This window comes from Podarcis filfolensis (assembly GCF_964270895.1).
Source record: "Podarcis filfolensis genome assembly, chromosome: 6".
NCBI classification, from domain to species: domain Eukaryota; kingdom Metazoa; phylum Chordata; class Lepidosauria; order Squamata; family Lacertidae; genus Podarcis; species Podarcis filfolensis.
In genome coordinates, this window is record NC_139609.1 from 50,329,585 (window position 1) to 50,355,622 (window position 26,038).

General features: G+C 45.5%; 1 protein-coding gene and 1 long non-coding RNA gene across 30 annotated transcripts in view; one reads left to right on the forward strand and one right to left on the reverse strand.

The window, feature by feature from the left end:
* The window catches only part of LOC310765208, a 133,351-nt gene extending 116,616 nt beyond the window's left edge, over positions 1-16,735 (forward strand). For all 4 annotated transcript variants that reach the window (XR_014549476.1, XR_014549477.1, XR_014549478.1 and 1 more), the window contains 2 exons: positions 13,267-13,331; positions 15,824-16,735. This is a non-coding gene — a long non-coding RNA (uncharacterized lncRNA). The remainder of the gene's footprint in view (positions 1-13,266; positions 13,332-15,823) is intronic.
* The window catches only part of PTPRF (protein tyrosine phosphatase receptor type F), a 476,587-nt gene that overhangs the window by 1,789 nt on the left and 448,760 nt on the right, over positions 1-26,038 (reverse strand). For all 26 annotated transcript variants that reach the window (XM_083619805.1, XM_083619803.1, XM_083619795.1 and 23 more), the window contains 10 exons: positions 20,109-20,232; positions 18,301-18,476; positions 11,890-12,009; positions 10,352-10,506; positions 8,611-8,896; positions 5,462-5,640; positions 3,129-3,255; positions 2,082-2,207; positions 1,541-1,695; positions 1,099-1,234 (listed from right to left, as the gene is read on the reverse strand). In XM_083619805.1, the coding sequence (XP_083475931.1) occupies positions 1,099-1,234; positions 1,541-1,695; positions 2,082-2,207; positions 3,129-3,255; positions 5,462-5,640; positions 8,611-8,896; positions 10,352-10,506; positions 11,890-12,009; positions 18,301-18,476; positions 20,109-20,232 (1,584 nt within the window). The remainder of the gene's footprint in view (positions 1-1,098; positions 1,235-1,540; positions 1,696-2,081; positions 2,208-3,128; positions 3,256-5,461; positions 5,641-8,610; positions 8,897-10,351; positions 10,507-11,889; positions 12,010-18,300; positions 18,477-20,108; positions 20,233-26,038) is intronic.

Below are 26,038 nucleotides of genomic sequence, written 5' to 3' on the forward strand. Positions count from 1 at the left end.
GCAAGCTGACTGTATGGGAAACCCAAGTACTGAATTTTTAGCAATGTAATTTACTCTCATGGTGCACCAGTAAAATATGTCCTATATAAAAAGGAGGATGAATTATGGATTTCTGCTCTCCGTCTCACGACCCATCCAACCACTGGTTCTGATATCCTTGCACTACACAAAGAACAGCACAGAATCACAGGTCGCATTGATCAGGTGAAAGAGAGGCCAATCCAAGCTGCCATCAAGTTAGACCAGAAAACAGCATGGGTTCTAACCAGAGGATAGCCACTGGCCATGTGTAATCCTTTGCAAATGCTTGCTGGCACTGTTCTTTTGCACAGTATAACCATGACTACCTTTTGGGACTAACCCAGAGTGGGGGTTTAACTCATGGTGAGAAATCTTGGCTGGAAGGCGCTCTGATGTGGCTTCATCAGTCTTGACCGATCTAACTGTCTCACCTTTTTAAAGCCTTTTACAGGCTTCAGAAGATGCTGTAGATACTAGTTGTGCCAGTCATAGCTTAGCGTAATGCTGGTGGTCAACAAAAGAGGTTTAAAGACTGTCTCAAGGCAAATCTAAAAAAATGTAGTATAAACACCAACAATTGGGAAACACTTGCCTGCAAGCACTCCAATTGGAGAACAGCCTTTACCAAAGGTGTCATGGGCTTTGAAGACACGCGAACTCAGGATGCAAGGGAGAAATGTGCTAAGAGGAAGGCATGCTTGGCAAATCCACACCGTGATCAACTCCCACCCAGAAACCAATGTCCCCACTGTGGAAGGACGTGTGGATCCAGAATTGGCCTCCACAGTCACTTACGGACTCTTTGTTAAAACTGTGTTTATGGAAGACAATCTTACTCGGCTATGAGTGATCGCCAAAGGAGAAGATTGTATATACCCTATATATCTCATAGAACACATCAATATGGGAATGGGGGCAAGATTGGTGGCTGCTTGATGTGATTTATATGGAATATGCCTACTTACAGAGAAAGTTACATCCCTTTTCCATACTGAAAGCAAGTGAAAGCAAAGTTTTGGTCCTAAATGCTTGCCCCCAGTCCTCTGTGCAGCAGCAAGCATGTGGCTGGTGGTTTACCTCTGTTTGCACCATGGCTGGTCGTTGTGTCCTCAAGGTCTTCACAGTCTGGAACATGTCAACTACGCCCTCATAGCGCATGCGCTCCAGTACAATGCTTAATGTGATGAACACCCCTGTGCGTCCGACCCCCGCACTGCACATAAGGAAGAGAGAAAGAGACACAGTGAAAGGGAACTGAAGCATCAAAAGATCACAAAGATCAAAAGAAGCTCTCCCAAAAGCTAAAAAGTCTCTCTACAAGTGCCACAATGTTTTTGTGTGCTCAAAACTACAAAGCAGAGATTTCCCCTGCCTTTTACCAAGGAAATGGCTTCTATACCTAGAAAGGTGAGACCATCTCTGCAGTAGTAATCTAGCTTTCCCTGATGACCCCAGCCTCCTCACCACTGGCACACAGCACCTAGCCAGCTTCCATGGACAAGCAAACAGCAGAGCTTACCTGCAGTGTACAGTGATGGGCCCATCCTGGCCAAACTGCTCCTTGGTTTTATGAACTTGCCCAATGAAGTCAATGAAGCCCTCTCCAGTTTTTGGTACTCCCTGCTCAGGCCAGTCCGTGAACTGGAACTGCCGGATGGTTCTTGACTGTCCATCCTAGTTGTGGTTAAAGGGAGATATAGTCACTGCATCCTCTCAAAACACACGGCAGCCTTCATGGTCAGGCCTTTCCTACTGGTGCCAGAAAAGCCTTGAGGAGGGGAGGCCCAGCCGACCTAAGCAGATTTCTTTTGCCCCTTAGTGAGTATTTTGTTTTATATAGCAGGGTGTAGTAGATATAAACACAACTGAAATCCTTGCTTCTGCTTTCCAGCTGTCTCAGCCACTTGACACACAGTAACACCAATGCAGAGGGTGATAAAGCAATGGACAATCAGATGCACGTTGAAGATAAAGCCCTTCTGTCCTGTGCTACTTGCAATTTCTGAGCAGTAATGGGAAGTAAATATTGGGGAATTCAGGGTAGGCTGTGCAGTACTCACCCTGGCATCAGTGACCTTGAACTCACGCAGAATGTACTGGGGCATGTTGTATTCAGCCATGGGATCCACCACAAAGTACTGGTACCGAGCAGAACGCTCTGCTGGCCAGTACTGGTGGCATTTCTCCTGAAAAGCAAAGGAAGAGTCAGAATTGTTACAGTCAAAATGTGTGATGTGACTGAAGCTTGAATATTTTAGAGTGAGGTGCCTTTTGACATCTTGTCCTGTTGGGTAGTACAATACCCACACAACTCCATGCTCTAATATGCGCAGCAAGACACTGATCTATTTCTTCCCTCCTGCCATGATATGATTGATTAGACTCCCCTTGCTCCTGCACGCCTCCATTTCCCATGACTTCCTGATTAGCAATCAGCCTGCTCTTCCATGCCAAGTTACTAGGTAGAAAACCTCAGTTCTAGCCCAAATGCCCCTTTTTTGCTGGCTCTGGGCAAAGCAAGAAACCTGAAGCTGCTAGCTCCTCTTAAAGTTTGAGTGGGCCAGGGGGATCAAGTACATTGATGGTTGCAGAGGATACTTGTTCACCAACTGGGTCCCAGCAGAGCTAGTCAGCCATGTAGCTGGAGATGGACGACTCCTGCAGATTGCGTGCTTATTGAGCATACGTTCTGATTTATTTAAATAAAGCTGACAAAGTGGTTATACAATGTTCACTGTTTATTCAGCAATCACCTGATTTGTTTGTGGAGAGGTTATTTGACTTCGTGTGAATCATTTGTTATATTTCTGGTGCATTTTCCCATCACCACAAAAAAGTCATTTTTGTTGTTGTGCAAGAGTTTTAATTCACTTCACTAGCACAAACCTAAATTTACTCGTATGCAACTGAATCCCTCCCACAAAACAGTTACAGTTTGAAGACTTCAGTGCAATGAGTTTCACCTTTAGCAGTGACTGCAGTCCCCTCTAGCATTAGGAGAATGAAAGCAAAATATTTGCTCCCAAGACCGGGCCGTACACCTGGAATCTCACTGGAGAAACAGCCCCAGAATAGACATCACTTGGTAGCTGAGGGTGCTAGCTTACCCGCCCCATCTCTCGCAATTTGGTCAGCATCACCACAATGGTAGAGTTGTGCTCCCACAGCATCCTCCAGAAATCCTCTGTAGTTTCAGCAAGGGGTCCCTGTGTGGCAATGTAGGCCTTTTGCTGCCTGCAAGGAATCAAACATTTCAGAGTGGTAGATGACTGACACTTCTGGGATGGGAAGGAGATGCTTAGCAGTTAGGTCTAGAGAACGAGATAAAGGGCTTGCTGGGGGAGGAGAGGAGGACTTGTGCCACACATCTGGATCTCTGATAGCATCTAGCTGCTTCCTTCTGCAGTCCTTGCCCACAACCACCTGTTCCACTATGAGATCAATAAGGCTATCAGAGGTCCCTTGATGAAAGTAGAGTATTAACACAAAGGTACTAAGAAACTGCGGGAGGCAGTGGAAGACATAAGTGCCTGGCATGCTCTGGTCCATGGGGTCACGAAGAGTCGGACACGACTAAACGACTAAACAACAACTAAGAAATTAGCCAAATTTACTCAATGTGAGAAGGGGCATATTATATAAGTTGGAGTAACTAATGTTATTACACCAGTTGGATCTTCTAAAATGCACATGTGGGGTGAAATATAATACCAGAGTAGTGCTACAACTCTACAATAAGCTTTTTGTAAAATTGTGTGAGTTCCTTTGAGGTGTGCAGGAAACACAGTATGCGTGTTGTACATGACCCCAAAGGGTGGAATTTCTGTCACTGCAAAACTCTAGCTACATTGCTGACTTCACAGAAATTAGACAGTAGTTAGCAAATACATACACAGACCCCGACATATGCTACCAGTGAAGACAATGAATCCTGTTTCCCCAGTGATATGTAGGAAAATAAGTCAGAAAATTGAAAAGAGAATCTGTGCCATCTGTATTCTACCACTATGGGGCACTACAGATCCTTGAATGTAGTCTTAGGTTCTCAGCCTTATCCACTCTCATTTAATCTCTCCACTGGTGCTAAAAATTAATGAATCTGTTGTAGGACAGCTGTAATGTGTGGGACAGAGATGGAAGCTGTTCCAAGGTGGATTTATAAGACATCATAAAAGGCAGGAGTGGGGCGGGGGGAGGTGAGGTGGCAGAAACAAAGGCGCTAATAAAGATGCAGCTTCAGAGCCGTCTGTAGCTCCTTGGGCCAATTGATCTCTTTAGATAAAGTGGAGAACGATTGCTCACTTCAAAGGGAAGGACGGGAAGAGATAAACAGGGGCCTGCAGGGACGGTTTAGGTAGGACATGAAATGCTACCACCTGCTGCTTTGGCACACATTTTTGCCAGCGCCCCCCTCCCAACCTTAGCAGCTCTCTTGCAGCACCAGACACATGGAGGTGGCGGCTCTAAACACACTCTGGGCACTTGAAATCTGAAGCAGATAAGTGGCCAGGACCTCATCTGCTCTTCTGTTTCCAGCACAGCAGCCTAGAGGCCTGGCATCAGGCTCCTGTTTTGCACTGAAAAGCCTCCCCATGTTGCTGGACCTCTGCCACTCAAATGCTCTCCTAAGATACCTTTTGCACTACCAATTCACAGCTGTTTTTGTAGCCTCATGGGGTGTCTCAGAGATGGGGGCAGGGAGTAAGTTATAGGACAATGCTTCCTTTGCCCCCATGCAGAAGGTGCAGCCCTCCTCAAGGATCCCTAAGTCCATTTTGGAGGCAGATTTGCTCTTCCCACTGTTTCTTTGCTTTCAAGTGACAGGATGCATTTCAGTTGCTGTTACTGCAGCACTGTGAACAACTTTGCAAGACAATCCCATTGTGGGAGGTGAACTGTACAGTTGGTTACCAGCAGTATCTTGGCTAATGAAAAGCTGAGGATGCAGGAGCCAGTACCTGTCACCCCCAGGCTAATAAAGCCTGAGAGGGAAAAGGTAACTTCTATCAGGATCCCAGGCTCTGGGGAATAGGCAGCTTGAAAAAAGCCCCATGTTTGCTAATGAAAGGCTACTGTCTGTGCTCTTATTGAAAGACAGAGCTGTTCAGCTTACATTCAAATTTAAAAGTAATTTATATACTATAAATATATTTATAATTAAATATTGAACATAACTATTTTAGCAATTTATTAGATTTCAGATGATAATTCTAAGATGCCTATTTAAGGATGTAAGCTTCAGTTTAAAATTATTTTAATGTATTAATGAAATGTTGAAATATTTAGGATGTGGTTAATGTTATGATTTCTACTGATACCGTATAATAGCATCAATTTTTTTTGAAGAAAAAAAAAGAAAAAAAAAAAGAACACACAGAAGCAGCAGCACAGCAACATCACAGGAGGAGATTTTAAACTCTGTTTAGATTGACTACATTACCTATAGCCATCTACAAAGCTGGCATTGATGTAATCTGAGCCCTCGACGCCTCGGATTGGCTGCAGGCAAACCCGTGTCAGCTCATAGGGCATAATATTCACCAGGCGGTTTTTGAATTTGTTGCAGGGGAGGTTGGCACTGATGAATCGTGAGGTATGTGCTTTAGAGTTGGCGAGGAGCTGTTAGGGGAGAAGTACAGATTAGAGGGGGACAGGGGCACACAGAAGTTGTAACTACTCTGGGAGGAGCAGCTCCCATATGATGTACACACATTTATTCACTCTGCCACATAGAATAATGACGGAGGCAACAAAAGATGCAGGAAGCTGGGCTAAAGCAGCCCCTCTGCCCAGATGAAATATAGGGGGCATTCCAGCAGCCTTGAAAAGGAAGAAAATTCCTGCCTACCCTGGCAAAGGTCCTGAGGAGGCAAGACCCTGGGAGGATGTCTTTTCAGCCAAAGCAGGGTCATTTTGCCCATGATGCAGAGACAAGCTCAGCAAGGATCTATAGCCAGTCACAACTCCATGATGAGCGTACCCTGTTCTTCAAGTTCACACTAAACATCTTACATGTACACCTAAAAACATAGGCCCGTGTGTGTGTGTGTGTGTCTTAGATAGGCACTTAGGGTCACTCTATAGTATTCTTCCCCTGGGAGCTCTTGTTATTTGCTTTTACTCATTAGCACCTTACTAACACTCATTCTAACATCATTCCTGACCTGCTTAGAAGCATGTACCTTGCTCTTCTGAGCAACCCTTGCCTTCTGTCTCATGCGGGGGACTTCTGGCCCATGGCTGAAATATCCTATACTTAGAGGGAGCCTCAGCACAGGACATTGCAGAGAATACCAAAATTTGTGAGATTGGTATTTTAAGACGTTTGTTAGCACTCATCAGGACCCAAACCTCTGAAGAAGAAGGGGAGTGGGACTCTCTGGTGGTTTTTAACACAACTGGGTTAAACTCTACAGCTCCCTATCTTCAGAGGCTGCTTCTTAGAAAACATCCAGCTCAAGGGGACTTTAATATTGGGACACCCCCTCCTCTAGGACCTTGCTTGTGTGTGTGTGTGTGTGTGTGTGTGTGTGTGTGAGAGAGAGAGAGAGAGAGAGAGAGAGAGTTGAAACTCAGGTTGAGCCCAGCAGTGTCTCCCATTCATTAGACCTACTCAGAAGGAGAAAGCAAGCCCCATGTATACTTCTAAGCCGCTCTAGGAAGAGCTGCGACCAACAGGTCCTCTATAAATGCCACCCATTCCCAGCTGCTCAGTGCTAATTCCACAGCTCCAGGAGATAAGCCCTTGTTTAGCCTAGTGGCTTCATCTCCTTGCAGGACAGCTTCCTTGCTTGGCAGGAAAAGGACCATTTTTTACATTCTCTACCAGAAAGAGTTAGGGGACCCTTTATGGATGTGCTGCCCAGTTTCTTTCTAATTGTATGAGGACTTAGGAATCTGTTTTGCTCCATGTAACTCACTTTCCACTCCTTTCCCCCTTTATTCTTACTGCAGCTCTACCCATCCACTTCTTTCACTCCGTGGCTCCTGCTCTGATGTATGGCATGGCACATACAACCAAGTTGCTTTCAGAAACAGGGCTGCAATCTGAGCTGCTGACATCTGTTGAGGTCTACTACTGACTGCCAGAGGCCTGTTGTTCCTCCTCATTATCGCTGCCTACTTGCCTCCACTTTCCAGGCAATAAGCATCAGCAGTAAGAAGCAGACGCTGCCACCTGCTTCCATGTCTGCCTTTCCCTTTGGTTGGCACTGGGAGCAGGCTAGGCCTAGTTCCCACTACTACTGAGTAACAGCTGTTCACTCTCCTCACCAGTATCAATTCAACCAGTCTCCTCTATCATCTCTCTTGGGAGTGGTGGCGGCTGCAAGGAAGAGCAGCATCCACTGCCACCTGCTTGCCCCTTGGCTCTTCTGGAGTGAGTAAGCAAGCGGCAGTAACTCCTCCTCTTCTCATTGCGAGGCTGTTACCACTCTGCTCACTCACCCGCAGAGGACAGCAAGCCAGTGGTGGGCAAAGCAAGCCATCTAGCAAGTAGTGACAGCACCTGCTCTTGCTTGCTGCCATTACCTCTCTCACGTTCATTGAGCAGTGATGTCAGAATCCAGGAGCAGCAGCATGGCACCCCCCACTTGTTCACTTCTCCTTTGGGGAAGTATTGGGGATTGGGAATAGGTGCAGGTGGAGGTGAGAGCCTTGTCCAATCCCCACCCCAAAAAAACCTCCAGTGTGAGCAGTATTCAGAGTAAAGAGGCAATGCTGCTTTGCTTTGTGCCGTTTCCACAGCAAGTCAATATTTTGACTCCATGGCTGCTGTTTTGCAAGAGGCTATTCCCAGGGTAGAGTGGGGCTTCCGCAGTCTGTTTCACACTCTACATGCTTCACTGCTTCCCCACAGGAACTATTCCTCCCCCCCCCCCCCGCCCAGCCTTTGCTGTACAAATGCACATCATTGGAGAATGTGGGCATTAGCAAAAAATTGCAGCCTGTATCAAGGCTGTAAGAAAAAATTGGTGTGAAGCCGACACAAGTGTGGGTGTTGGTGCTGGCAAGCAAAGACAATTGTGACAACCAGGGGACTTTACTTCCTTAAATTGCACCAGGCAATATGCCAGCTAAGCCCGACAGTGGCCCTCCCTCTCTCCTCCTCCATACTAGGGAGAAGTACAAGTGGAGCAAGGCAGGGGGCACTGGAGCTGTTGACATCTCAAGTATTTAAACTAGAAGCATTTCCAGCGAAGTTGTTCATAGTGACATCAATTACCACTAATGCCCAATCTGCATCTGATTTTGGATGCAGCTCCAGCCACTCTGCAAAGCAATGTTGCTGAGAACTTCATATCAATCTGCTTTTTTATATCCTTGCCAGAAGCTGCCATTCTAGGAGGGAAATGTCGAGGACACTCACTCTGCAATGCAAATATATTTTAATCACTTCCTACCTGGTTTAGAAATTTACAAAAGAATCATTATCCCTAGAAAATCTCCCTTCAACCCAAGACTCAACTCTTCATAGTTGCTCACAGATCTGTGGGGGATGACAGGCAGGGGTGCCAGTTCCAGCTGAGCAGCCCCTTGATCACTCTGTGTGTTGACATGTGGAAAAATTGCAAATGCTCTTCTGCTCACCTTAAACTCCAGTTCCATTGCTGTGACACTCTCACCCGGAGGTACCTGACTCAGCTTCTGGATGTGAGCAAAGAGGTTGCGTGCAGGCACCTCAGTGTTTCCACAGGTGGCTGCTTCAAGCAAGGCCTCGTGGATGAAGATATACTGATCCTCAGTCTGCACCATATAGTTTCTTTGTGAGCGCATGCATGTCACATGCCCATAGATGTCCACTGTCTTCTCATGCTTCATCCTCTCAAGCATGGCATCGATTACAATGAAGCAGCCTGTCCTGCCCACACCGGCGCTGTAAAAGCATGGCACAAAAACATGAAATAGTACTTCCTTCAGAGTCAGTTCTAAGCCTTCACCAAGCCCTGTCCCAACCCACCGCATACTGCAGGGACTGATAATCCTCAAGTTCACACTTTTTCCGAAGAACCCTCAGAGAGGCAGGTTAACGCACCGGAATAGAGCAAATGGAATGAGGAATCTGCACTATGGTCTCTCTGCCCCCACCCTGTGCACACTTTCTGAGTAATGTTCCTTCTTACAAAACCAGCAAACCCAAATCTTTCTTGGTGGAGGCTTTTTGAAGTGTATAACTTGGTCCTGCTCCCAGTGCACAAACCAGCACAACCAAAAACATGCCAACAAACAACAAATGTGATGTCTGACAGCTAAGAATTCTACAGCAGGACATCTCCTTGCCGCTGCTCATGTCAAATTCCTAACAGGGTTTTAATAGGGAGAGAGCGTGTGTTAATTATACACCACTCCCATCTGAACCAGAGCATGAAGGGAGAGCATTAAATACCGTTTCTAAGGAGTTCGTGAGAGCTGCAGTGATGAAGTGGTTTGTTCAGTAATAGTTCCCACTCAGCTACAAGAGATAAATCACTGGCCAGATAAGATGCTGATTCCTAGTGAACTAATGTTTGTGGCTGAAGCAGTCATTTCTTTCCATCCTGAAGTGCAGCAAGAGATTATATGAGTGCACATGCAGATGGTGTGTCATGCTCTGTAAATAGATGGCATATGTATGTTTGTGCAGAATGGTGTCCCATATGTTTTCGTGTTGTGAATGCACATACTTGTTAGCAGCATATGAATGTTTGAGCAGTAAGTTTAGATTAGGCATAACAGTTTCCTGAATTGTGTATGCATGGTGCTGGGATATTTCATCTTGCTGGGTGGTTCAGTTAGATATTCTACCTTGAAGGTTCATTTTAATATGTTGTAGCTAGCCTAAGCCTTCAGGTGCAGGGGGGAAATAGAAGGAAGTCAATAACAGAGTAATAATTGCACATTTTATGGATGCTAAAGTATGCTTGCATTTTATGTGAGATGGATTTGTGGGTTTCTGTCATCAATATTATTGCCATTGGTTGTTGTGAGGATAAAATGGAGAGAGGAAAAATCATGTACCCCACCTTGAGCTCCTTGGAGGAAAAGGTAGGATAGAAATGCAATAAAATAAATATATAATAAATATGCAGAATTCCCCTCTGAAATGTTGCTCTCATACTGTTTTAATTTTTAAAATATTGTTGTTGCTTCTCAGGTAAAAATGGTGAATTAAGTGTTGCGATGATGGGCACTGACTGCAAAGTGCTGCTTATGCTAGCAGAGGGCTATAATACTGATTTCATTGCTCTTGCGGCGGCAGCGCCAGGCTGACTGTAAATCCCAACAGGTGCACCCCTGCCAAAATACAGCGACTGGCAGGCCCTTCCCATTCCTTTATACTGATAGTCCTTACCTGCAATGTACAACCACTGGCCCAGCATCAGGGGGGTTGCAGGCTTTCACTCTTCTCAGGAAGGCTAAGATTGGGGTAGGGTACTCTGGCACCCCATGGTCAGGCCAAGCCATAAACTGGAACTGCCGCAGCTCCCGCTTTTCACTGGACCCATTCTATGGAAGAAGCCAAAATATGCCAGCTAGTGGTGGTGCAGTGGACAGTGGGCTTTTTCTCTGGTTTAGAAATCCCATGCCTCAGACACTTCAGGGCCCAGGATTACTGTACACCAGGGATGGGAAACCCTTTGTTTCAGCCCAAGGGCAACACTGCCTCATGGCCACAGCCCTATGGTGGGTGGGCCAAAACGGATGGATGACAAAAGCTCTCTTCAATTGGTAAAATTTCAATGGGTCTTTTTTGGGTGGGGAAACAACAGGGATGCGTGTGCTACATTAGCCCCATCATCATTTTGCCTTCCAACTTGTGGAAGAGGACTGTGTGAAGTAAGTAGCCTTTTGTGACTGTAGATGCTCCCTGCATGTTGTACAGCCACATTCTGAACATCTGGAGAGGACTATACTCTCAAGTGTTCACACACACACAGCAGATACATACTACCATCTTACATGGCACACACATATGTTAATACTCACCTCCCCCCACCCTACAAGTAATTAGGCTTGGGGGAAAAGCCTAATTCCCAGAGGGGAAAGAGGCAACCTTTATGGTGATTGCAGATTGGGAGGGGACAGTTAATTCTTCCCTCCCCAGCCGCAATCTCAACAAAGATTGCTCTTGGAAACAGCCTCTCATTTGAGCCAATAGAAGGCTGCTTTCTGTGGGGAGGGGGGAACTTTGGGTGGTGGGGCCTCAGTACATGGGAAAGGGAGGGTTAATTCTTTCCTCTCTAACTCTGCACACTCATGCCCCCCCCATTAAGGCTTCAAAACAGACTATTGTCTGCTCAGACGAAAGGCTGTTTCAAGCCCAATTGCTGCTGGGTGTGTGTGTGTGACACTGAAGAGGGAGGCTGTGGGTTAGATTTGGAGGCTTCAGGGCTGCACGCGGTACCTGGCTGGTGGTTCCTCATTCATTCCATACACTTCCTTTCACAATATGTTCACAATCTGTTCTGTTCTATTTTTGTTTCATGCTGAATTTTTGGCTGCCCACTGTGATTTGTTGTTTGCTGTATTTTATCAACTCCTTTGAGAGCCAGGGCTAATAGCTGTATAGATAGACAGCATTCCTCAGGCCATTCTAACCTTCAGGTTAGTTCACCAGCACATTGAGAACACATGGCTTGGCCTTCACTGCAAGGCCAAGATGCACAAAGAGTAAGCTCCTTGGCAGAATAAGGCAAGACTGGGCTGGGAGTGAAATGTGTGTAGATGGCGCTTCCACTTCAGCCTGTATTTGATGATGGTTTCTCTCACTTCAAGCATCTGTGAAAGAGTCAGTATAACTCTTTGCACTTTCATGTAACTCTCTGGGAAAGATACTTCCTGGGCGCTCTTGCAAGACCTTGGCTGCCCACACTTTCCTTCCTTCTTTACCTTGTAGAGGGCGAATGTCCGAACTGTGTACGTGGCAAGTTCAACTGTGTCCAGCAATGTCACCTGGATCAATCCATAGGTCTCTGTACCACGACCTGGCCAGTACTGGTCACACTTCACCTGCAATGAGAAAAAGGAAATAATGGGTCAGTGTTTGGGGGTGAAGTTATCAATGGGCTCTACATATGCCCCTAAGATGCCTCAGAGCCTGGTTTTCTCGCCTTACTCAATTTGCCCCTGCTAGGAGCCAATGGCTGGTGTGGACCCACTCTGAGTAGTGTAGAAATGCAAAACACCTTTACTGTATTTGGCTGAGGCTTACAAAGCAAGTGGGTATTTTTGTTTGACCCTCTACTTCGTTCTGCAAAAGGCCAGTAATACTGGATGGTCTGGTAGGAAACAAGGAAAGACAAGATACTTGGTGCTCAAAGGTAGGAATAAGGAGCAAGAATGTTAATGGGCAAGGGGAGTGCAACAGAGAGAAATGGTCTATTCAAAAGCAATTTCTTCCCCTGTAATTTTCTGTCCTTTCCCTGCTCTTTGAGAAGATTGGTGTCTGTAGACAAATGTACTGATCTTTCCTCCCCCTCAGTGGTGAATGTGGGAAGCCTGGCCACAGTCTATCATCCTCTGCTTGGGAATCTGCCAGGGTTCCTGCCATGACGGTCACTGGCAATGTCCTCTCCAGGAGACAGCAGGTGGGGAGAAGATCCTCTAAGTGGGGACGGAGTAGTAGATTCTTGAAGGGCAACTGAGACAGCCAGTTTGAACCAAAAAAAAGTCTAGCAAGAGAAAAGAGTCAAACGGAGCCACAGAATGGACATTTGGGGGGTTTTATATTGAGCTTCTCCAGGCCCCGAAGAAATGCCTGTGTATGCCTGCTAGAAGGAGCCCCTCTAAAGGATAGCTGAAAATGCTGCTCTCTGCTGAAGTAGGATTGGGCTGCTTTGCTGGGAAGGTGCCAATATGTGAGAGATGCATCAAGCTATGAAGCATATTTTCATCTAGTTCTCTCTCTTTGTCAAAGCCCAAGACCTGGAAGTGTACTTCCTGTCTATAACTGCGCTGTGGACAGTCCACACAGCAAGGATGAATTTTCCCACTCCCATTTGACTAAGATGCATTAGTGGGAAGCACTAACATGTTTTCCTGGATGTAAATTGCTCTCTGTATAGGCTTGCTTCTCTATTCCATGGTGGAGAGAGGTGGCAGGGAAGATGTCTTGTACCTTTGCCCAAATCTTCCATATTTTAAAAACTAAATTCCATGTGTGTCTGCTGCTATTCCTCTCCACCTCCTGCTTCACCTATCCACCCATCCGTCCCTTGTACTCTGCTTCCTATTCTGCCTCTCCCTATTTCTCCTTCCCAACTAAAGCCTGGCTACAACAGAACCTCTACAAGGGAGAATGAATGAGGATCATCTGGACCTGTCAAGTAATGGTAAGCTCAATTATTAGCTGTGTGTGTTTCTAGGGAATGGAGGACATGGAACAACACCCTAATTAGAAGTCATTGGTGTTCCGCCTGTTAATTGAGGATATTTTAATGGGTGGGCTTAGTAAACATTCCTAGATAAGAGATTTAAGTGCACCCTAGAACTGCTGGGGTGCAACTTCTTCTACTTCAGAATCACTGCTTAAGGTCAGAAGCAACTTCCTGGGCAGTTGGGGAAGTCTGTAGAAGAGCTGCAGGTCGCTGAGATCCTGGTTCTCCTGAGGTCACAGAAGTATGTGCTCAAGAAGGAAGGTCTGTTGTCTGGCTTACTGGTAAGCTGCCTCACCCAAGTGATAGCTAATATAGCAAATGGCAGCGCAGACCTGGCTGTGTCCAGCAGACCTGGCTTCTTTAGCAAATGTCACCCTTTTCCTGACCAACTCTGGGGAGACTACAGTGTTTATGTTCAAACACAAAACAAACTTTCAAGTACTCTATCCTAGGGTTTAATAGCAAAGCCCAAACTGGTAATTGAAAATTATTTATTCATGACCAGATAAGAGTCACTCACATTTTCTGCCAAATTTACTCATAATGTTTATGCCCCATTTTCAAGCTCTGTAAATTTTATGCTGAAGCTGATGCACGATGGCACTAAACCAGATAAGAGAGTCTTTCTTCTGGCATCACTCGCTTCTCATTAATGTCACGAACACGCTTACAACCTGGAAATTCATTTACTGCTGGGAGTGCCCAGTGACTCCCTCAGTTGCTGGGAAAATAAGGAGACCCTCTTAATAAAAGTGCTACAAAGGAAGAACAGCTGGTTTAGAATATATCTTTACCAGGCAGGCCACATTCCCAAGACCCACTGTCTGCAAAATGGGATGAGAGGTCTCTAATATACCTGGGCTTCAGGGCACTTTCTATTGAGCGGTGCAGAAACTGGGAGAGTGCAAGGAAAGTTTCCTATGGAAAAGGCAGTCTGGGCCAGTTCCCCAGAACACACAGGGCCCTGGAGACTCACATATTGCTGATTCTGCTGCCAACTGCAAAAGCTTTGGAGGCAGTGAATGAATATGCTTTTATATAGTATGCAAACATGAAAGGTGAGGATGATATGTACCAGCAAGCTGCCAGGCCCTGCAGGTCATAACAAGGCACCAAATAGATACCCCCCTCCGTATTGCTTGCCCTTCAGAAGATGTGGAAACCTTTTGAAGCATTGAGCTCCCCAAATCCACGAGGTCAAAGTCCAGAGCAACAATACCCACACACAGCATTGCTGCTGGGCCTGTGAAAGTGCTACCTGCTAGCACTCATCTGAAACCGCTCTCAAAGGTCCTAGGCTGGGAGACAGCTTGGAGATAAGAAAAGGGGCAAGCTTGAGCAAGCACGGAAAAAGACAGAGAGATGTTAAAAGTGAACCCTTTCACTTGGAGAATCCCCAAGAGCTAGTCTAGCATTTAGATCACACATAGGCAAACTTTGCCCTCCAGATGTTTTGGGACTAAAACTCCCATCATCCCTGGCTAACAGGACCAGTGGTCAGGGATGATGGGAGTTGTAGTCCCAAAACAGCTGGAGGGCCAAGTTTGCCTATGCCTGGTTTAGATCAGTCTTTTACTCCCACCCATCAGGTACCTGTTTGTCTGATTCCACCCTGAAGCTACTATGACTACTTAATTGACGGTTCCCTTGATGTGGGTACATCATATCTGTGACTGGTAGTAAGGCAGGCTTTTAAAGAGTAGTGGTATGAACTCAGTTCAATGCAGAGGAACAAGTGTGTCAGTGAATCTTCCCCACCCACCATACTTGGCTGGATGGTATGCTAACTCAATGAAGTATGTCACCTTGAGGGTACTACTGCATCCTCCATTTCATAGGAAGTAATTAGGAGGGGGAGGAGGGAAGCGTGCTACTAGGAGATAATGTGCATCTCAACAAGAAGCAAGGCAGGACAGAGACAAGTGCCCAAAGGGCCTTACAGAACATGTTATCTTGGAGAAACACACTGTGTGGAGCATCTTCTGAAAGCTGGACAGCCCCAAAACAAAGCAAACTGGACTTTGGATATTCATTTATTCTGACAGACAAAAAGGGGTCATTTCATGTTTACCTTAAATGCAAGCACTATTCTAAAACTGAAAAGCCTGTATTGGAGTTCCATGGCCCAGTTAATAACCACAGACAAATATTGTGTCTGCTGCTTAAATGCAAGCACATGGAGGCACGTCTACTTGGCAAACTGTTTGTGCAAACTAACTCCCAACCTATTCTCGCAATTTTAGCTCTCTCAAGACAAACGTGAAGGAGAAGAATTGCATTGGAGTGGTGGTGGGGAACTGCTTCATGCACAAAGTTGCTTGGCACACAAAGTTGCCGCCACTTTGGTATGCTTGCAGCAGCCACTACCTGCCCCAGAAAACTAGGTTAGCTTTAAGTTCATAAACACTTTCAGACCCAACCTATTCCCTACCTCTGCTTTTTTCTAGAATGAACACAGTGCAACAGCCCCCTGTCCTCCTCTTCCCTATTGTATCCGTTTTCTGTATATGGCAATATTTGGGGTGACTGCATATCACTCTGGTTGCCCTACCCACAAAAAGGGACATTATAGAACAGCAGCTGGTACAGAAAAGGATAAGAAAATACAACAGGTCAATCATCCTTGTGGAAAAAGGTTTTGAGGGTTATTTAGCTTTGGGGGAAAAACATTACTGAGGAGGGGCTGGATAGAGATCAAGAATGGTATAGAAAGAATAATAAGGGGAAATTGTCATAAACCTTGAGGCTATTCATTGAAATTAAAACGAATGGTTTTTTAGTTAAACAAACTTCGCTACAGAATGCATGATTAACTTCGCTGCAGAATGCTGTTATGCAGCTAGAACAAATTGTTTTCAAATCAGGCTAGATAAAATATGGGAAGGAAAGAAACATAAATGGCCACTACGTCAGATGGTGGGAGAATAGCAACAGAGAACAGATTCTCATTCTCATTCCTAATTTGTAAAAATGTCTATTATATCTGGGGGTGGGGGCAGTGTCAGGAAGTCAACTATATGGACCACTGGTCTGATCCAGCCTAGCATTTCTTATTAGGCACTGGCAAAGACTTAGCAACAGCTGTGCAAATCCACGATGAAGGAGGCTACTTTCACACTGCTGACTGAATGCTTAAGGGGGCACGGGGAGATACACTTAACAGGTACCCCCACACACACACCATCCATCAATACCGACAAGCTTTTTCTACAAGAATCTGGGCTTGATTCCTTTTTGCCTAGGATGGAGCATAGGCTGGTCCCTATTGCACCCTCTGTAACTCAGTTCTGTTGTCCTCTTATCACACAAAGCACTGGTGTTCTGCTTTCAGCAATAAAACTCAGCAAAGCAAGGAAGGATACATGCCTGCGTTTGTCTTTTCTCCCTCCACATACATCACCCCCCTTCATTCAGCTACTTCCCTCTCTCTGCAAATTCCCCATTTCCAATCTCCTGACTCAAGTCTATTTGACTAAAGAGACGAGTAAACCACAGTCCAAGTGCACATCTCCCTGCCCTGTGGTTGGCATGGAAACATAAAATATTCTGTGAGCATAAATGTTCACTACAAAAGATGGTACTTTCTGGGGAACCCTCCGCCCAAGGTTCTCCACACTGAAATCCATGTCTCTGAGGATATCTTTAAACACATGCATCTTAAGCTCAGTGACACCCAGGCAACTGGGAAAGGCACAGCTATATGGGGGTGAAAGAACCCTTCAGAAATCCCTGTGCATATTCAAAGAGTAAACATGGGGATAGGGATTGAAATCAGATCTCACTATTTGTTATGTCTGACCTCCATGTGTTGGAGGACACATCTGCCTATGCATGAAGAGCCTCCCCTGCCCCCTTTGCCAGCACATATCATACTAAAAAGCAACTCTCCGTTTATGTGGTAGCTACATTCTGGGCCCCTGCATGCATACGTAAAATTGTGTAAAATGGGGAGCAACTTGGAGAATCCTAGTGGCTTGCATGGAGACTCACCCTAGACCCACCAAAGAGGGTTTCCTTGCGAGCTGGAGGGGCAGTGGGGCTTTACTGAGTTGCTCAACCTCCCTGCCAAACAGCTGACATGTGGGGTGGCACAGCCACTGTTGCTGCTTCCCCGTGCATCAGCTGAGCAAGCCCTGGTGCCCCTCCAGCTCACATTGAGGTCCTCTTTGGGCTCTGGGGAAGGTCTCCTCGTGAGCCAGGAGGACTGTCCAGGGAGCTCCATATTTCCAGGTTCATCTTCTGGGTTCCCAGCACTGCTTGTACGTGTTGGTCGTGTGCAAATACATCAAACATAAATGAAGAATTGTTGCCTGTATAGAAACTTGTCCTCTAATGAATGGAAGTTGGGTCCAGCAAGGTGATGGGGACTTGCCACAATGGTTCCGATTCCGTCCTCCCACTTTGAATGCCTTTGAACATCTGCATTATGCCTTTGAGCATAAGGCTGGAGAGGAGCTCCACAGCCCTGCCTCCCAAGCCACTGTTTCACGCAGGAAGCCACGCTGAGTTTTTATTCTTTGTATGTAGCTCTATGGGATAAGATCCCCACCATGATTCACTGATGAAGCAAAAACTCCATCAGACTGTGAAACAGCCATAGAAATTACCATTCCCCCATGTCACATCACTCATTTAGGCTGTTGGAATCTGATATAAAAAGTATTCAGTTATGGATTTCTAGAACTGGTCAAGGTGGGGAGGCTATGCTTGATGATCAGGCTGGCATTAAAATCCTAGTACCATCTTTGTCTATAATGTTATATTCTATTTTCCTCAGAGGCCTGCACTTAGGACCCCTTGCCCCATGTCACAGTACCATATGAGGCTGCTACTAATCTCAGCTGCACTGCATGCACAGAATCAACATGCATCACATTTCTCTGACTTATCTCTGCCCAGAAGAGAGGATTGCACTTGTCCATACCCGAGACTTCTCCTCCAACCGGGTCATCATGACGATAGTTGCTGTGCGCTGTTCCCATACCATCCTCCAGAAGTCACTGAGTGTCTCTGGCAAAGGCCCTTGTGTAGCAATGTAGGCATTCTGCTTCCGGTAGCCATCAATGTAATTAGCATTGATGTAGTCACTTCCAGGAACACCTGCATGACAAAGGAAGAGGATGCACCTTCAGGGGGTTGAGAAGACAAGGGGGTAGCCAGAATCCTGGACCATGCTGGTAATGGAAACAGACTGTACTACAGGGAATAGTTGTTAAGAGATGTGAAAGTGGTTGGGGAGAGGCTTCCTATGATGTACTCTGGGGGTGGGGGACCTCTGGACTGGGGGCCAAACACAGCCCTCCAAACCTCTCCATCTGGTCCTTGCCATACACCCTCCCCAGGCATGCCCCTCACTGACCCTGCGTCACACTCTCTTTGAGTGTTTTTGCCTGGCTGAAATGTGTCATTGAACTCTGATAACGCCTTACACATGCCTGGGTGGAGGATAAAAAAGTGGGGGGGGGGTGTAACTAGTCAGCTGTACAAAAGGTAAAACATTAACATTTGCTGCTCTGCCATTTTTGCTTCAGCTGCCACCCAGTACTGGCATCTGTTCCCTGAAAGGTTGTCCAGGGGAGAATACAGCCTGTAGTCTGCAAATGCTCTCGACCCCTGGAGCACACTTTACTTCTGCCCAATTTTCACTGATAAAATGGGTTTTCCAGTTCTGAAACTGGAGAAAACCCTGCAAACCTGTTTACCGGAGGTGAAAAGGAAGGAGTAAATCATACAAAGGGGGGGGGGGAGAGCAAAGATTGCTCTTTCAACCTTTCAAGAAAGCTTGCAGCATTTTACATTTTTTAGTTTAGAGAAAAGGCGAGTAAGAGGTGACATGACAGAAGTTTATAAAAGTATGCATGGTATGGAGTAAGGGGATAAAGAAGGTTTTCTTCCTGTCTCATAACACCAGAAGCTGCAGACATCCAATGAAGCTGAATGTTGGAAGATTCAGGACAGATGAAAGAAAGAAAGAACTTGTTCACAAAGCACATAGTTAAACTATGGAAATCTCTCCCCTAGGAGGTAGTGATGGCCACCAACCTGAATGGTTTTTAAAGATTAGACAAATTCATGGAGGAGAGGGCTATCAGTGGCTACTAGACACAATGGCTATGCTCTGTCTCCACAGTTGGAAGCAGTAATGCTTCTGAATATCAGTTGCTGGAAACCACAGGAAGGGAAAGGGCTCTTGTGCTTGAATCCTGCCTGTGGACTCCCCGTAGGCACCTGGTTGGTCACTGTGAAACAGGATGCTGAACTAGATGGGCCATTGGCTGGATCCAGCAGGCTTTTCTTATGTTCTCTGAAGAAGCTATTGTCTGCCTTCAACCTTTATTAAGTAGCAGATTTGAAGGCGTACCAAGACCCAAGTGTACCTCCTTCCAACATCAATGCCTGCAAAAGCTGCCCAGATGGGACTCTAGATTATGACTGCTGACAGAGACGGGCTGCTTGAGTTCTGTTTCCTTAAAAGTTTTTAGAATGGTAATGTGTTTAAAGGCTGATTTGCAAGGCTTCTCAGAATGTGCTCAAGTGATTCAGTGAAAAAAAACCCAGTAAGGAAACCATGAACTCTTTGGGTCACTGAGTCCACTAGAATGATACCTTCTAAGTTATTCTGCCAGCTGGAACATGGTACAGTTACTTGGCATCACATGAAACGGGGATTTGAACCTCAGGTCTGATGCACTGAGAATTTTGTTAGCGTGAGGTGCTGCTAACAACACTTACCATCAATGGAGGTCAGAATGACACGTGAATGGTCATAGGCAATCACGTTTGCATAGCGGTTCTTTGGTTTGTTCACTTCCAGGTTGGAGTTCTCCCAGGTGAACTGCTGCCCGGGATCAATCGACTGCAACAAAGAAGAGGAGAAAAGGAGTGCTAAAACACAAGTTCTTTCTCTCTCAATTCATGGCACGATTACAAGCTTTCACACTTCTATGTGTGCATGTATACCTTTCAACTCTGAAATAAACACCAGCCACCCTAGAATGTGAAACAGTATGGAAAGAAAGTTTCATATGCGAGAGCTTGTGAATCAGCTTTCAGATTGATTTGCCATTGGCACATTCAGTCTGGGCAGACCCCCCCAAAAGGGGGGGGGAAAGCCTTGCCTATCTTGAAAGTCAACCCCAAAAATTGAATTGGCCCTTTACAATCAATGCAGCAATTAAATACTTTTTGCACTGTGTGAATTCTCTAAAAGTCAAAAACAGTGATTCATCTTGAGTTGGTGAAAGTTGTCTCATGAATAAATCCTCTGATGTGCAACATCTCTGCAAATCTGTGCCCAGTGAAAAAATAAACTCCCAACTGCCTTAGAGGCATTATTGGGCAAAATACTGAAACATCTTTAAAAAGAAGCTTGAGGACAGAAGCAAACATGTATAGTAGATATATTCTCTCTTAGGCATGAACAGTGTTGTTTGCATCTAGGTTGAGTCTGTGCATCTAGGATGAGTCTGTGTTGCTCCAGATGGCAGGATTGTAACCATTGTATGAAAATTGCAAGGGAGCATTTTTTGACCAAATATTAGGAGAAACTTGCTAATGGTAAGAACTGTTTTGACAGTGAACACAGAGCCTTGGAAGGTGATGGGCTCTCCTTTGCTGGAGGTATTTCAGTAGGTCTGTCAGAAGTGCTGTAGTTTAATCATGCATTATAAATTGTGCATTCAGCAGGCTAGATGAGATGATCTCAAAGGTCTCTTCCAACTCTATGATTCTAATGCAAGTCTCTCTTTCTCCTCTGCACACCAGTGAGGCATGATATGTAGGGAGGAAATGGTGTGTATATAATCAACCTTTTCCTTGCAGCCTCTCCAGCTGCTTTCCCACCACTTGATGTGGCAAATAATCATCTGGGAATAAAGCATCTTGGAACGTGCTTTGTGGGTGGATTAAGAGTTAATAATTTATTCCAATTGTTGTTTCAATCCTGCAAATTCCTTCCAACAGTACTCTGCAGCAAAGATACAACCACCTTGGTACTTAGACCCTTTTGCAGATCACCATATAAATTTGGCCTTTAAACCAGACCCAAATCCCTGAACGCTTAAGTCCTCTCCCCCCTTCTGCCACAGTGATATCTACTGTGTCAGGCTAACCAGAGCTACTAGTAAAAAGGGAGGTTTTTTTTTACAGTAAGTCAAATGTGCAACTGCCAGAAAACAAAAGAACAATGAAAGGAAGGAAAAACACCATTCAACCCTACGTCGTCCTACAGAAGTACAGGACTGCAGAGTAAATGTTCCTTTCCTGCCTTCTACGGGAAACAGGTTGTGGAGAAGCACTCAGGTGGAATTTAAATAGGAACTTTAGCAGTTGGTTCCTCTTATGTGGGCTCAGCCAGAGAAATCTCTCTCAGCTGGATCATACTCTATAATTCTATGTACAAGTTCCTTCATTTTTGAGTGGCTGAGAACTCACACCTGCATCTTCAACATGGGTTCATGGAGCAAATGCTGGAGAAGCTGTGCCCATCCAAGCATATGTATCCAATGCACTGATCTGCTTTGATCAGTGTTTTTGCCACAATTCTCAGTGTAGTTGGCAGGACTAGGTCGGCAACTACTGCCTGCTCTCCTGCAAAACTTAAAACACCCGATTGTGATATCCAGTTAACACTTGGCATGCGATCTGTTTCATGCCTGACATGGCAATTTAGGTAACAGTCCTACATGATGCAGACTGCAATGGACAGAGAGCTGCTTTTTCAGTTTCCCACAGGCACAGCATGGCAGACAAAACTGTCTGAGCAAAACCAGAGCAAGCACTTTATAGAATAGTAGAATGCACATGAGCAACAAAGTCGAAGCAGCTCAGTATAGGTAGTGTTGGCACTTCTCCTAGTCTGACTCCTCCCAACCACTGCTGGGAAGTTTCCTTGTCTAAGGGCTTTTCTCCCACTGCATTACAGGAGCAACAGGCTGAGGCAGTCATAAACAAAAACGCACACGGGCTAGTTCACTTGGAGGAATGACAGGTTTAAGTCCAAGAAATTGCACAGGCCTTTCAGGAAAACAGCATCCCATGTTAGGTTCAGTGGCAATGGGTATTCCTTTCAAAGAAGAGCAATGCAGCACACAAAAGAGATTTCCACTGTCTCAGCAGGGAGGATATGACATCACAGCACTGCTAATAGGTGGTTTGGGAAATGCAGGATGTAAATAGACGTTTCCAACAGGAACCCTATAATCTTCTATTATCAGAGTAATAAGCAGGCAGTGCAGTGCAAAGTGGCAGGAGTAGACACAGCCCAGCTCTCTGCAGCTTAAGGCTAGGGCTCAAGTCACACTAAGCACATGTCACACATAACAGAAACAAGCCAGGTTTCTGGTCCATAGCTACCTGGACCTGTCCATTTGGCACCCAGATGTCTTTTGTTTTCCCCTAGCAGAGAGGAATTCCATTTGTGTTTTTTGTAAACTATCCTCTCTTTGCAATAAATGAAAGATAGGGAAGCATTTGTGTCTTGGCAGGATTTTTTTACAGCTCAAGACAAGCATAGCAAATATAGCCCATCCCAAGCCTAATATTATATTTCAGGCCACATTTCAATAAACGGTAATATCCTCAGCAAACAAGTAGGAAGATGTCTACTCTCTCTCTCTCTCTCTCTCTCTCTCTCTCACTCTCTCACACACACACACACACCATTGCACTGGTAAGATACAAAGTGATGAATGGGCAGCAGTGCACTTTCACAGGTGCATTTGGTGAGGACACAAGAGAGGGCCTTCTCGGTGGTTGTTCCAAGATTGTGGAAATCTCTTCCACAGTAGGTTAGGCTGCCCCCCACCCAGCTTTCCTTTAGCTGGCAGGCAAATACTTTTTTGTCTAGACAGGCCTTTGGTCATTTACTGGCTGCAGTGGCAGTGTATTCTGAAGGTGGGCGTTCTACACATTTTTCTTTTTGTGTGTGCTTTTACATTGTTTTGAGTGTTTTTGGTGCTCTTTTTAATATACTTATTTTTTTAAAAAATCTTATATTGCTTGTGTGTCTTTAAGCCACATTTGTTTTAATTCATTCTGTGAGCCATATGTGGTCCTATACTGGGATATAAAGTGGGCCACATCACTTTAGACTGTGTAGAACCTCTGTGCAGAAAAGCCTCCTTCAGAACCCTCCTGGAGGCCTTGCTCTAAGGGTAGAGACTGAAGCACAAAACACACCTCTGCTCAGTCAGAGTCACACTGAGACGGCTGCAATGACATGGAAGATAAAGGCGAGGATGGCATAGCTTCACCCAATCCCCCAGAGTGTAGCATCAGCAGTACCACTACAGCAATTGTCTTGCTCTGCAATGCGGAGGTGAAAAATCTCCCATGTTCTATCACCAACGACCCCATAAGAGGGCAAACAGGTGAGAAAAGCAGCATCCACCTGGCAGTGAAGAAGTGCTAATTAAATACGCCTGCAAATGAGTGACTTGTTTAGAAGTGAAATGATTTAATTTAAACTCTGCTGATGAATTAATGTACACCTGTTTCCCCCTTAATGGCGGGCAAATGAGTAAATAAGGCAGGGAAAGAGAGGTGCCCAAAATGCAGCTGAAACCCATCAAGCAGTTTTTTTCAGATGGGCCACACCAAGTAAAGGGCTCATCCCACTGTTACCTAACTCCTCTCCTCTGTCCACGGGCAAAACAGCTTTGCCGTACTGGGATTTGCACATTCACTCTTGCAATTTGGGCCCAACAAGAACCTCACATTACCCAATCTAAGACAGCAACAGCAGCGTGTATGTATGGGGTGGGATTTTTCAGGAAGGGAGGGACAGACACCAATTTGAATAAAGAGTTGTCAACATTTTTCCTGGAAGATTTCCTGTATGGCCAGCAGAAGTTCAGCAGGTGAAGCTTTTCTTGGCAGGTCCAACGACTGAAAGGATAATATTCCTTTTGTTAAAGGTGCAGGAGCACAGCTAGAGAAGAAGTTTGCAATGTCTCTACTTTTTTAGCAGGCTGGGATGATGCAAACCTTGCTAGCTACAAGGTTTGGTTCCAGCATGTTTGCTGTGCCCATCAAGAGGTTATGATTCCTAAACCCTGAACTCCAGGCAGTGCTCTAGCATAACCATAGCAAGCTAGTGCATTAGTGTACTACCAGTGTATTAATGATGGCAGCACCCATGTTAACACAGCCATTGACCAATACAAAGTCAAAAAAACTTCTTAAATGGGGAAAGAATGGCTTCTGAATCAATCACTGGCAATGTGTCAAATTGCAGAGTCACGTCTGTCACTGAAAAGAAAACTTCCAACTTCTAGGACATATTGCAGCACAGTAAGCAGATATGGCTGTGGGAACTTGCATGTAGTTTTGATGGGCCCAATGAATGCCTGGAAGGAAAGCAACCGGGGGAAACTGAGGAGCTCACCCTCCAGAAATCCCTCGCTGCCACAGGAGCTTGATGGCAGTGACTGAGTATGCAGTTGTGTACCTCCTGCTCCAATGATCTCTTCCCTTACTTGCACCCTGCTTGCTACAGGAGACAAGAGAGAAGGGTGAGCAAATTAATTAGCAGGGCAGGAGGTGTTGCTACTGCACACTTGCTGTCATACTTGCTTTGAGCTCTTAAAGTGACAGGCAGTCTCTTAGCAAACCCCAGTGGGGTCTTTGTTCTGTGGTCAGATGGCCAAGGAGGATTTTGTAAGTGGGAGGCATGGCAGGATACTTGGAGAGGGGAAAGGAGATATAGTGAGGGACAAGCCACACTGCTCTTTTCTAGCTGTAACCATCATCATGCAACTAAATATCTGCACCTTGCTAGAGTGTCTAATAGGTTCTAATGCTATGGCAGATGGTTGGAAAGGAAGAGTTGGAAAAGATGCAGCTCAGATGCTTGGAAGCATTTGCTAGTCTTTCATTATCATTTCAAGGGGCAACAATGAACATATTGCCTTAGCAGGTGGTTGCTAAGCAGAATCTGCAGGGCTTCTTCAGTAACTGACTTCTTTGTGGCTTCCCAAATAAGGAAGGGTGCATGGCAGTCTGGGAGTCGTAATTCTATCCAGCAGGATAGAATTAGGGGAAGGAAATGCTGAGTGCCAAAAATGCTGGGTGATATTTCTGGTTCTGCAATGGAGATGTTAGGACAATAATTAGTTGAAGCAAGAGACAAAATCTACAACCATTAGGAGTCTCTAAGGTGTATAAGGAAATGATTCAGAGTGAAACAGGACACCCTCTTTCTACAACAACACATATACAGAGGGACTTGCTCCACGGCCTGTAGTTTTGCCCTCTTTGATCTATTTGGAGCATTGCAGTCACCACCTACTAACTATGCTGACATGATTAAAGTGAGGCAGGGATAGGTTAACAGCTCTAAAACCTACACAACTTTGGAGTGGAGCCCCTAAGATGGTTGGATGGCATCTTTCCAGTTGAATGGCCTCTTTTCGACAACTCCCACAGCCAAGGTGGTGCCAAATGTATTGCTCTGCTTTCCTTTGGACCACAACAGTGAGGCCAAGAGGGAGGTCTTGTCATCTGGGCAGCCCAGGACCCCCATAAACATTGCCCAGACTTGCACTTCAGTGAAATCACTTTTGTGCTGCAAATGCAACAAAAACAACACGGAGACAGCAGTTACAAGTTGTAAGCTCAACCTGATTGGTGCAAGTGTAAGTTATGAGCTCTATGAGTTGCCT